The sequence below is a fragment of the Meles meles genome, chromosome 6, assembly GCF_922984935.1.
Source record: "Meles meles chromosome 6, mMelMel3.1 paternal haplotype, whole genome shotgun sequence".
NCBI classification, from domain to species: Eukaryota; Metazoa; Chordata; class Mammalia; order Carnivora; family Mustelidae; genus Meles; species Meles meles.
In genome coordinates, this window is record NC_060071.1 from 21807063 (window position 1) to 21819244 (window position 12182).

At 57.9% G+C, this 12182-nt stretch overlaps 1 protein-coding gene across 1 annotated transcript in view; it reads left to right on the top strand.

Annotated features, from left to right (window-relative positions):
• Positions 1-2148: 2148 nt before the first annotated feature.
• KLF13 (Kruppel like factor 13) overlaps positions 2149-12182 on the top strand; it is a 50142-nt gene continuing 40108 nt past the window's right edge. Inside the window, exon 1 of the mRNA XM_046008376.1 lies at positions 2149-3197. Coding sequence (XP_045864332.1) covers positions 2606-3197 — 592 coding nt within the window. The 5' untranslated portion in view covers positions 2149-2605. The remainder of the gene's footprint in view (positions 3198-12182) is intronic.

Sequence of the window (12182 nt, forward strand, 5' to 3'; positions counted from 1 at the left end):
TAGAATAGTGCATACCTGTAGGAGGATGGCCAGTGTGTGTGTGTGTGTGTGCGCACGGGCTGTGGGGGTGGGGTGGGACGGGCTGTGGGGGTGGGGGGGTGGTATCCCAGCAGGGGTCATGGAGAAAGCCAAGAGATGTGGAATCTCAAAGCCTGGGGCAGAACCCCCCACCCCAGCTGGAGGGGAATAGAGAGGGGATGGGTGCTGGTAAGTGACTGACTGTGGCATGTGGTGGGACTACAAGAACATTCTGAATCATTATTTGGTCAGAACACAAATCTCTTAAATGTCATCAACACAATCTGCCTGACAGAATGATTCCTTCCTGCCAGGAGACCCTCTTAGAGGGCCCTGACCCAGATGGCCCTTACAGAGCCCACCGCAGGGAAGCAGGCCAGCAGTCTTCCCACAGGGCACCAACTTGATCAGTGAGAGGGGAGTTTATTTAGGGTTTCGGTTACAGACACCCAGGGTACTCAATCATCCATGCCAGTTTACGGTTCCTCCTAGCATGTAACAGAGAACGTCTTGTCTCAGTTCCTTCTTCGTTACCTGGAAAGACGTTTTTTTCCTACCCAGGCCTCAAATTATTTTGGTGAGAAATGGCCGCTCTTAATGTTGTGCACAGGATGACCTCGCCCCACCCAGCCCTCTTCTCAGGTCCACAGAGTTTGAGTGCCTGGGCTGCCGTCACCGAGTCACCCAGCAGGGTCCCCTTGCGGCCGGCAGACACGTGCAAACCGTCCATGAAGGCAAACCACCCAGGGGGCTGCCCCAGGCCTCCGCCTTCCGGTTCACCGGCTGCCGGATAGGGTCCGGAAAGGGTCTTGCGGCGCTTGATTCGGAAGCAGTAGGAAGTAACATACGGGCCTCTCCAGAGATGGCCTAGGCCTGCAGAAGGATGGTGGGGCTGAGGGGATGAGGGTGGGGGCGCCGGTGAGAGTCAGGGGCAAGTTGGCAGGGCCGGGACAAGGAGTACGCGGGCTGGGCGCCGCGGAGTATTTCCTTCGGGGGCCCAGACAGTGGGTGGGTGGGTGGGGCGCGGTGGGCGGGGTCCTCGCAGCTGGTGGCGTTTGAAGCCTTCCCCACCGCGGTGGGAGAGGGGCAGCCTGGAAAAGTTATTGGCAGCAGGCCTGGGCGGGGAGGAGGAAGGGGCCCCGCGTTCCCTGAACAGCGGCGCCGGTTGCACCAGCACGTAGTTCACTCCTGCAAGCACAGGACACGGTGGGCACGTCACCCACGCTGGCAGGTTAACCACCAGCCGGGGGCCAGTCCGACTCCGGCCGACATAGGCTCACCCGCAGCGCGATCCCCTCGGGGTCCCCGGCTGCTCGGTCGGGGAAGGAGCCGGTCCTTCCTGCGGGAGCGGCCTCGCCCCACCCGTGACCTCGCTCCCAGCTGGGCCGCACCGAGGTCCGGAGCTGAGCAGAGGGAGAGAGCGTGGAGGGGGCGAGCGGCCTGCGCCTCGAGGCGCGGCCACCTAGGAACCCTGTGGCGGCGGGGTGCCCGGGGAGTTGTTCCGCCCCCAGGCCAAGCCGGCAGCCTCACGCCCAGCCAGAGCGGACACGCCTCCCCGCCGTGCAAACGCCGCTCTGGAAGGAAAGAGAGAAGCGGAGGCGAGCCCCACGGAGGCGCGCCCATCCCCGGCGCCCCTCACAGGCGGGGTTGGAGGGACAAAGGGGCGCCCTCCCAAGCGCTCGCTTCCACTCCAGGGTTCGAGGCTGTCACCGTACAGAAGCCCTGACAAGAATATGCCCCGCGGGCTCCCCGCTGCTAGGGGGGTGGGGTCGGGTGGGGTGGGGTGGGGTGGGGTGTGGAGCGGTCCCCGCGCAGCCACGCCCCGGCCCGCCGCCCTCGGACGTCCTGCGTCAGCGTGCCCGGCTCTCGGCTCAAATTTCAGCTCCTCCTCCCGCGGGCCAAGAGGGTACGCCCATTGGCGAGCGCAGGCCCCCAGGCCGGGTCGGCCCCTCTGGCCGCCTGGATTGGTCCGACCGCCTACAGACGAACCAACGGCGTCAGCCCCTGTCCTAGGCCACGCCCCTTCCCCAGGCGCGGGCGCGCGACCGCTCTATCCTGATGATGCGCGCTCTGGGATCCCCGCCCCCTCCGCGCGCGCAGTTCCCCGCGGCCGCCGCCGCCTGTAACCTGCGCCGCCAGGATGTGGCTGGGGGCTGACGTCGGGTCCAGATGTGGCCCCGGCCCCGCCCACCCCCGGGGCCGGGCCGCCCACACCGAGCCGCGGCGCGCACGGCGGCTGTCCCGCCTGCCACAATGCGCGGCGAGGCTGCGGCCGCGACTTGGCGAGGTAGTCCCTAACGTCGCTGCTCGGCATCCTTAGGACAGGCCGCCCCTGACGCCGCGCGGGGACCCCACTGGTCCGCACCCCCCATGCGTTCACTCTTTGGTGCCCGGCCGGGCGGGCGCCTCGCGGACGCGGAGCCGCGCGGGTGACGGCAGAGGCGGCTGCGCGCCCAGCCCAGCCCGCGGAGAGGGCGCGCCGCGCCCCCGCCCCCCGCCCGCTCTCGGGAGGCCGTGGGTGCGGATGCGCCGCTGACGACTCGCAGCGACCAGCAGTGCCGCCGGCCCGCCGGCCGGAGCCCGCAGCATGGCAGCCGCCGCCTATGTGGACCACTTCGCCGCCGAGTGCCTCGTGTCCATGTCGAGCCGCGCGGTCGTGCACGGGCCGCGGGAGGGTCCGGAGTCCGGACCCGAGGGCGCGGCCGCCGCTGTCGCCGCCACGCTGCCCCGCGTCGAGGAGCGCCGCGACGGCAAGGACAGTGCCTCGCTCTTCGTGGTGGCGCGGATCTTGGCGGACCTCAACCAGCAAGCGCCGGCGCCCGCCCCGGCGGAGCGCAGAGAGGGCGCCGCGGCCCGGAAGGCGAGGACCCCCTGCCGCCTGCCGCCTGCGCCGCCACCCGCCCCCGAGCCGGTCTCCCCCGGCGGCGAAGGTGCTGCGGCCGCGCCCCTCAGCCCCGCGTGGAGCGAGCCCGAGGCCGAGCTCGAGGCGGGGCTGGAGCCGGAGCGGGAGCCAGGGCCCGCGGGGAGCGGCGAACCCGGCCTCAGACAAAGGGGCCGGCGGGGCCGAAGTCGCGCCGACCTCGAGTCCCCGCAGAGAAAGCACAAGTGCCACTACGCGGGCTGCGAGAAAGTTTACGGGAAATCCTCGCACCTCAAGGCGCACCTGAGAACTCACACAGGTCAGTAGGGCCGCCCGGGCGCCCCGAGCGCGCGGACGGGGACAGCGCCAGCCACCGGGCCACGCCCCCGGGGCTGCCGGCGGGGCGGGAGGGGCGGTCGGGCCGGGAACGGTGAGGGCCTCGCCCCTTCCCCGCCACACCGTCCAGTGGTCGGCCCCGCGCGCCGAGCGAGGCGGGTCCGGGAGCTGGGAGCCGGCGCCCGCTCGGCGACCGCGCCCCCGCCGGGCACGCCCCCTCCCCGGGCACTCTCGGGCGGGGCCGCGGGGGCGGATGTCGTCATCGGGGCTGCGGGCGTAGACCCCGCAGGGGGGCGGGGGGGTGGCGCGGGCAGGTGTGGGCGAGCTGGGTGGGGACCTCGCGTGCTGCTCCGGGAGCTGGGCGGCGGGGCCGCCCCGGGGCCGCGGGGGAGGGGTGCCCTCGCCCCGGCCCCTCCCCTGCCGGCCCCTCCCCCACCAGCCTAGCGCGCTTTCGGGAGGGGAGGGGCCGCCCGGCCCGGCCCGGCCCGGGCGAGCGGCGGGCGAAGTTCACGCGGGGACAGGGCTCCCTCCAGCCACTCGGCACATTCTTCGCTCTCCTCTTCCTGTAATTTTTCCAGCGTTCTAAGGTTTAATTTGTCGAAACCAGAGCAGCAGCGGCCGAGGCGGGGGGCGGTCCGGGTTCTCCGCCGGAGGCTCTTTGTGGGAGCCCCGCCCATCCGGCCAGCGGGGGCGCGCCCGACCCGAGAGGGCTCTTAGGCCTGGGGGCGCTTTCTCCAGAAAGGAGCGCCCAGTCCACAGCCGGTTCCTCCGCGCCGCGCTCTCCTCTGCGCTGCTCTCACCTGCCAGACGGCACCTGCACGGGGGGCGGTCGGTCTCATAGGACCATCGCCTGACCCCCGACCCCCGGGCAGCCCTCGCTTTCGCATGGGCCCGGAACCTCGTCGTTGGTGGTTTTTCGTTTTTTTAAACACAAATGTGGGATGCAACCTTTCTCTCCCAGTTTGGTTTAAATAATTGTGTATTTTTCCTGGGCTCATGCCAACTCTTCTGTTACACTTAATTCTTCCACATTTGGACCAGGTTAAAAACCCGTATAAATAAAGTTGCCTTGTTACCAACGATTTAGACTTCACATTTATAAAACAGTACAGAAACTGGTTAAAAGACTGGCGTAAAAACGGCAGTCCGCAAGACCCTGGAGCTGAAAGACCGTTTTCTCCTGGTAAATTTGGAACTGAGCTGTCCCAAAGTCTTCAGGTGTCAAGACCCGCGGATTTCAGACAAACCTTTACCTCGGCGGCTGCCCCCGCGGTTTTGGTCCCTTGCTGTGAGCGCCCGAAGTCACGTGGCTGGTGGTGGGGTCGAGGGTGAAGGCGGGGCCATTTCTACGCATTCTGAGTCAGAATTAAGTGTATGTGGACCAAGATGGGGGTGGGATTAGTGTAGGGATGGATGTTGGTTCAATTTAGGAACGTTATTGCAAGGGTGGGTGTGGCCGTAGGGGAGGGACCAAGCTTGGTTGGGGTCCTGGAGCACCCAGATTACCGGGGCAGGGGCAATGCGTGGGCCTTGGCTCGAGGACCAATTTGGGGTGCGAGGTGCGTAGTGGGCTGGTAATTTAAAGATTGGATATTTTCGCAGACTGCTTCACTGTGGCCTTTCAGCCGACTAGCGGGGTTCGAGAATTGCGGAGGGGCTGGCTGAGGGGCGGAACTCGCTGTCGTGGGCGGAGCTGGCTTGGATCGGGGCGAGCTGGAGGATAGCTTGTGGGCTGGTTCCCTCCCTGATTCAGGCTCCAGTGTCCCTGAGCGGGTCCCTTGGCGAGAGGATTAGACAGAGGCGATGGAAACCCGGGTCTCCCCCAGTGGGTGGAACCTAGTCTCTCTGGGGTGATTTGAAACCCCAAACAGGCAAGAGAGGATGGAGCCCACACTGGCTGCAGTGTGCTGAGTCTAAGAGCAGGGAGCCAGTCTTGCCTTCCAAGTGTGCCCTATCTCCACAGCAGATGTAGACCTCTGAGTCAGGAGTGTACAGGGTTCCTTTGGGGGCCTTGAAATGTAGATTTCCAGGTCCCAGATGCTGACCTCCCACCGAACACACAGTTTAAGTGGTGCCCCAGGTGCCCCAGAGCCTGCCTCTAGAGGGTGTCTGGTTCAGCCTCTGGGGGAGGGCACCTCTAGGGAGCCCATTTCCAGCCTGTGCCCAGGTGTGCAGAACATAATTAGCTGGTGTTCATAGAGGGGAAGAGGGTAGCTCACAGGCCACAGTGGTGACTGAGAGGCCAGGCTACCCTGGGAAGACCTGAGCAGCAGACATTGGTTCTGAGGTTGCTGTGGTTTGGTTTGTGGGTTCCCAGCAGCTTTCTGGGGGATCCCTGCTGGCAGTGGTTCAGGTCATGCCAGGCCTTCTACTCCACTAGGAACCACCACCACCACCATCCCACCCACCCATAGTGATTTTATGGCAGGGGTGAATATCAAAACCACTTTGACCAAGAAGGCAGTTCCCAGCTTGCTCTGTCTAGCCCTGTGGGCAAGGACAGGTCCCCAGACCTCCCTGCAGCTTGGTGATGTCTCCCCTGACCACTTGGAAGGTGTGGGAAATGAGGCTGTGAGTTTGAGAACCCTTCGGGGAGTACAAGGCTGAGCCTTGACTCTAGGGAGACCCAGCCTTCCCTGACTCTGCTGTGGTCTCCCCCCACACTGCCTGTCCCACTGAATGCAAAAGAGCTCCCTGTCCTGGTTAGTTGTATGCCAGTCTCCTGGAGACTGATTACCCTGTTACATTAAGGTAATTGTTGATATTATAGCAAAATGTGATGAAACAAAGACACTAACCTTTTTGCAACTCAACCCACTTTTTTTTTTTTTTTTTTTTTTTTTAAAGCCACTTACTTGGCTAGTCAGAACTTCCCAGTCCAGATCTGGGAATTTGCTAAGTCTTGCCTTGGGGAATAGCAAGACCAGGAACATATTTTTTTTGGAGGCTGAAGGGCTTTGATGTGAACATTCAGGACTTGCAAAAGGGAAGGCCTGGGGCCCTCAGAGGGCAGATCTTCCCTCTGAGCCAGCCAGGCCCTTCACCTGGAGATTCCTGCTTGTTGTCTGGAGTGGTGGGGCTTGGCAGGCCCCAGCAGAATGGTCACTCAGCCTTTCTTGGCAGAGATGCCTTGAATACATTCCTACCTATTTGTTCCCACAAAGAATTGTTTTCAGAATGCCTCTGTGCCCTGTTTTCCCTGCAGCACAAGGAGCTAAAACATCCGATTGTGAGCTGCCTGGGCTGGGTCCATTTTAGCAGCTCTGGGGGCCTGGCTGGAAAGGGGGGCACTGTGTTGTACGCAGCTCCTCCCTCCTGCCGACCTCGGGAGAGACACATCCCTGGTTACCTGGCCCTCTTTGGTGTAGGGGTGGAAGTAGAGTAAGATTGCCTTCTCTCAGCCATTTCCTGTAATAATTTGGGTGGGGTTAGTTTGAAGTTTATCTTGAGCCTCCAAACAAGGGATTTGATCATGAATGAGATTATTGGGGCAGGGTATTTAGGCTCCCTCCCCCAACACAAAGTCTGGCCGTAGATCCTGGTTTCCAGCCACATTGTTTTCCTGGGCCCCTCGCAGGTGCCCTCCTGCGCAGCTGTCTTGGACCAGCAGCCTGCCGGGTAGAGTGTGAGCCACTGGGATCTCCTTCACCCCGGGCAAAGCCAGGCTGGCACAGAGCCAGCACTTTGTTCAGGATACAGGCAGGCTGGCGGTTCTCATCCCTGCTCCCACATGGTCCTAGCTTGCCAGGGGGCCTAGTTGTGAAATTCTTCAAACAACACAGAAGCGTGTAGACAGAACGTGCCAGCCTTCCCCTCTTCTGGTTAACCGCCCTCTCCACGTGTTGGTGTGTCCCTTTCCAGACCCTTGTAACGGATTTATGTTATGCATGCACACACAGACATTTGAAAAGTACACATGCAGGATCCTAGCAAATACATTCTACCACAGGATTCTGTTGTGTGCTTGTTTAACAAGGCACCTTCGTTCTTTTTCCTGCCTGCGCGGTACTCCACATGGCTACACGGTCCACAACCTGTGAACCCCTCACCTGCTGGAAGGATACTGCGTTGCCTTTCCTGTGTTTTGCTGTTTTGTCCCTGTAGCAGTGGACTCTGGTGTGGGTGTTGATGCAGGGGAGCTGGCATTTCTGTAAGATCAAGCCTTGGCAGTGTTACTGACCGTAGTGTAGACGGCATTTCAAAGCACTAGGGAGTTTCTCTGTTGACTTAAAAGACACATTATGTTTTTAAAGGAAATAGCACATTATGTTTTTAAAGGAAATAGATGGAGGTCTCGGTCTCCCCAGTACTGAGGTTCCTGCTGTGTTGCTACCCTTTTTTTTTTTTTTAAACTTCTTCCAGTTCTCCTTTTGCACGTGTGAGATCATCATATCGAGAACATTTTAGAACAACACGAACAAAACCACCATTACTCTCTCACGCCTCATGCCCTCCCACCATCTTTACTTGGCTTACCCTGAGGCCCCGCCTGGGTCAGGTGTGTGTGCCCCATCCCCCACCCCTGTGCCTCCTGGCCTGTTGGCACTGGGCGCGAGGCTGGTGTGATGCCATTTGAAACTCTTCCTTCTCTGGCTAAAAGAGGGCTGGAGCCCCTCCCGTGTGAACCAGCCGATAGCACCACACTTGAGTGAGCAGAGGTCCTGCGTGTGGGGTGTCAGATCTGGAACCCAACAGAGGTGGGGCCCTGCCCCTTCAGAGGAGGTGCTCTGAAGCCCGCTTACTGAACCCAGCTCGCAGCAGCCCAGACACGGTGAGGGCCCGTTGGCTCTGACCTCGCTCTGAATCCAGTTGGTCGTTGGGTTCCTAGACGTAGCAAATCGAAAGGGGAAGAGGGAGATGTGTTGATAGCTGCTACAAGTGAGGAAGGAAAGAAACCAACAAGTTGTTAGTATGTGTTCATCTGTATATGCTTGCGTCCTTAAGTATATAACTTGGGAAGCCCATCAAAACCAAACAGGGCTGTAACACAGGTGGGCTGTGAGTGCAGGGGCGTCACCCTCCCCAGCAGTCCCCGAGGCCTGCATTCTGTCCTGTTATTTAGTAATAGTGATCTTGAGGTATCAGGGCACTGTTAAAGTGTGTCTGGTCTGTGCGTTAGGGAAGCAGTTAAGCTACTTTTTGAAATGAAGACTTCTAGAAGGTGGCACTCAGCTCTCAGAGTTGTATCTAATGCTTGTGGACTGCATGCTTGGGGCAGGCATGGTTCTGTTTGCATTTGTCTCCAGTAAGCGGTTTCACCTTCCCAAGGACCCTTTGAAAAAGGCACCGCTGTTGTGACTAGTCTTCCAATACAGATGCCAGGGCTCTGATGGGTTAAGAGATCTGCTCAGGGTCGCACAGCAAATGAGGGGGGAGCTGAGGTTTGTGCATGGGCACTGCTGAGTTCAGATACCCCCCCGCCACACCCAACTGCAACTCCTGTCTGGACCTGCGTTCTGGGGCATGACAGGTGGGCAGTGCCTAAGGGGATTAGAAGCCTGCGTGTCGCCAGCATGCTGCTCCCACCACCCCCCAAATTCTTACTCTGAAATACAGTGAACACTCAGACATTCTCCTAGACTCATTGGTTAGATATTTTGTCACCTTTTCTTTATCATTTTTCCCCTTTCCTCCTTTTTTTCCCTCTAAGTACTATATTTTGTCCCTTCCCTGTCTCTTCTCTATCTTTAAATAGTATGTGTTATGTAACATACAGTCCATATTCAGTTTCCCTAATGATTCCCAAAATGTCCCTTATAGGATGCAGGATCCAGGATCCAGTTAATCACACATGGCGTTTGGTCAGCCTCTTCAGTTTCCTGCTGTCTGAAGGAGTCCCCTATCTTGCAGCCTTTTGTTGCTTTGGCATTTTAGGGCTGCAGGCCAGTCGTCTTGTAGAATATCCCGCAGTCTGGGTTTGTTTGGTTGCTCCCCCCGATTACATGCAGCTTAAACAGACTTTCGTCAAAAAGGAGACAAGGTAGTGTTGGGCACTTCCACGTACCAGCATGGGAGCGCGTGATGTCAGGTCGCCTGGTTGCTGGATCACGACCGTGGTTAAGGCAGTGTCTGCTGGGTTTCTTCTCTATAAAGGGACATTCTTCTCTTGATAATAGGTAACTCTTAGGGTGACACTTTGACACTGGGTTTTGGGAGGATTAGGATGCTGCTGGGCTTGTGTGTATAGCTGGGTGCCTGGTCACCTTTATTCAACCCCCTTCAATCTGGTGCACCTGGTAGGTTTGTGCTGCTTCTTCCAACTTCCTTGACTGGACAAGCACTGGGGTTTCTGGGTCCCACTGTTGGGAGCCCTTTTAAAGTCAAAGGATAGCTCAGCCAAGTCTTAGGTACTCTCCCTTCCCAGACAAACAACACGTCCTAATTTTACTTTGAATGAAAATGTTTCCAGGGGCACCTGGGTGGCTCAGTGGGTTAAAGCCTCTGCCTTTGGCTCAGGTCACGATAGCAAAGAGCCTGCTTCCCCCTCTCTCTGCCTACTTGTGATCTGTCAAATAAATAAATAAAATCTTAAAAAAAAAAAAAAAGAAAATGTTTCCAGATGGTATTATAGCCTTTGTTTTGTTTTGTTTTGTTTGTTTGTTTTTCATTTAGCCCACCAGCACTCTGGCTTTGTGGCCACAGGTGACCCATCCTCCAGGCCTGGGTGGGGCCTGCAGCCAGTGATACCCTCAAGATCCTGGTGGGTCTCTGCTCGCTTTCCAGAAAAAACAAATACTGATCTAAGTCCACACACCTTAGTCTGTCTTACTTCCCTTTCATAGTCCCAAGTGGGATTATTTCTTGAGAAGTCAGCTTCCCATCAAAATGGAATTAGACTTTGGAGTATTCTCTCCAGTTTGGCAGTTTTGAAGGAGCTGCCATGGCGGGACTGGGATGGGAGGGTGTTGGGCATTTGGCTACCATGGCCCGGTAAGACCGTGAGCTCAGAAGGCCTTGGCCCCTGCTCTAGGTCAGTGTAATGGAGACCCAAATGCTAACTTTTTACTTTGTTGGCAGTGACTTGACACTAGGCACTTGATGTAAGAAAAGCTCTGCCATTTGGCTATACACACAAGCACACACACGTGCGCACACACACACACTATCCTGTTTGTTGTTGCGTTCAAACCTAGAACATGTTTATATGGGACGTGTGATCCTGTAATTCTGGTTTGTTTATTCACTTTGATCTTAGGGTCACTCTAAACCCCATCTTCCAGCATCTGTGGGTCAACCAAGGCTTCTTGGAGGCATGGAGTTCTCTCAGCTGAAAGTAGGCGGTGGTAAAGAGACGGATTGTCTGCCTTACCGACCCTCTTGCCACTTTCAGTGCCCCAGCACTGATGTGCCGTACCCCCAGCTCTCGTTCCCTCCCAGCCCAGGGCCTGGGCGTCGTACCTGTTTGCTGTTGCTTGTTGTGTGCATGGTGGGAGCAAGTAGCCTTGACCAGTCCATAGTTTTAACTAACATCCTTCTGGACAAACAGAACAGAGGGTACAGATGATTTTTTTGTTGTTGTTGTTTGGTTGGCTGGGTTTTTTTTGGGGGGGGGGGATCTGTTTATTGTTCTCTTTTTTTGAAGTTCATCACACAAACACACTTGCTAACCAGGAACTTGGCCACACTCTGTGGTGATTGGCCAGTCTGTCCCAAGGTGACCTGCTTGGAAGAGCACTGAGGCTTGATGCCTCAGATTAAATGCCCTTGTGCTGCTGCAGTAGGGGCGTGGCCTTCCCTGCATGGGTGGGTGACCCATGGTCCCTGAGTACAGGGCACAAGCTGGTCTCCTTGGAGCTAGAGCCCAGGGTACATCATGGAAGAGCTTTGCAAGGAATGGGGGCCCAAATAAAATCACTTACCAGAGAGCACGTGGCTCGGCGCCCACATTGGACTCCTGTCCCAGGAGCTTCTGAAGGTGGAGTTCTGGCACATACCTGTGTCCTGCAAACACCAGCCAACTGGAAGGAAGCTTGGGAATGGAGAATAGATGAAGTGGGCTCAGAGGAGCTCAGGAGGCTTCTTGCCCCTCACCCAGGCCCACCACAGAGACATGGAGGGACATAAGCAAGGTGATGGCCAGGCAGCTTGGCCCATGGTCAAGGGCCCAAGTTGGGGCCTCCTGACACTCTTGCATTAAGTAGACCTGAGCTCATTCTCCTGGAGTATATATAGGTTCTATCATATAGACAGGAATTTCCACCCCAGTGAACTCCTCTGAGCTTTTTCACTTGCCTTTAACTCTCTTGAATGGCAAACATGTTCACACACAGAGGGTGAAGGGAACTTGGTTTGAGGCTAGGGGTTGAAGTTAGTTAATGGCAGACGAAGAGTAGAGGTTTTTGCAAGGACGTGTTGGGAAAGAGAGGAAACAGAAGAGACTTAGAGCTCTCCCCTTTGTGGGGAGAGGAGCGGGGGCCCAGGAACCTACGTGTGTCCTTGGCACCCAGCGATGCTTTGCCGGGGCCATTCGCTGGGTGGGTTGTTCAAATCCATGTCTGGGATCAGGGGAAGGGTCTGGACACTGGTTGTTGGCACCATGGGTGTACCTCAGACATCTTCCCAGTTACAAACTTCAACATGTTTTCATTGAAAGAGAAATAATAAATGTGAGCGAATCGCCTAGTTGCCATTGTCACAAGTGTTGGGCAGTCTAGCTCCTTAGCAGTCTCTCCGTTGTTGTCTTAGTTAACACTCTGCAGTCGGCTTCCCTGACTCGCTGCCTGTTGTCCTCATTCCCCCGACCGGCCGCGTCTGGTTTGTCCGCTGGTCATTGGTGTCCCCCGCCCTGGGCCCCAGCCCCAGTGGTCTCCTAGCAGGTGTGCCGAATGGCCTTGGCAGGGTGGGTGGGGACTCAGGCCCTGGAGATGCCATGCACAGGTCCCCTCCGATTCCTCCCAGAGATCTTGTTTGCCTCCTCTGGCAGCCTCACACCCTGGATTTCCATCTGGATCTTTGGACCCTGTGGTGG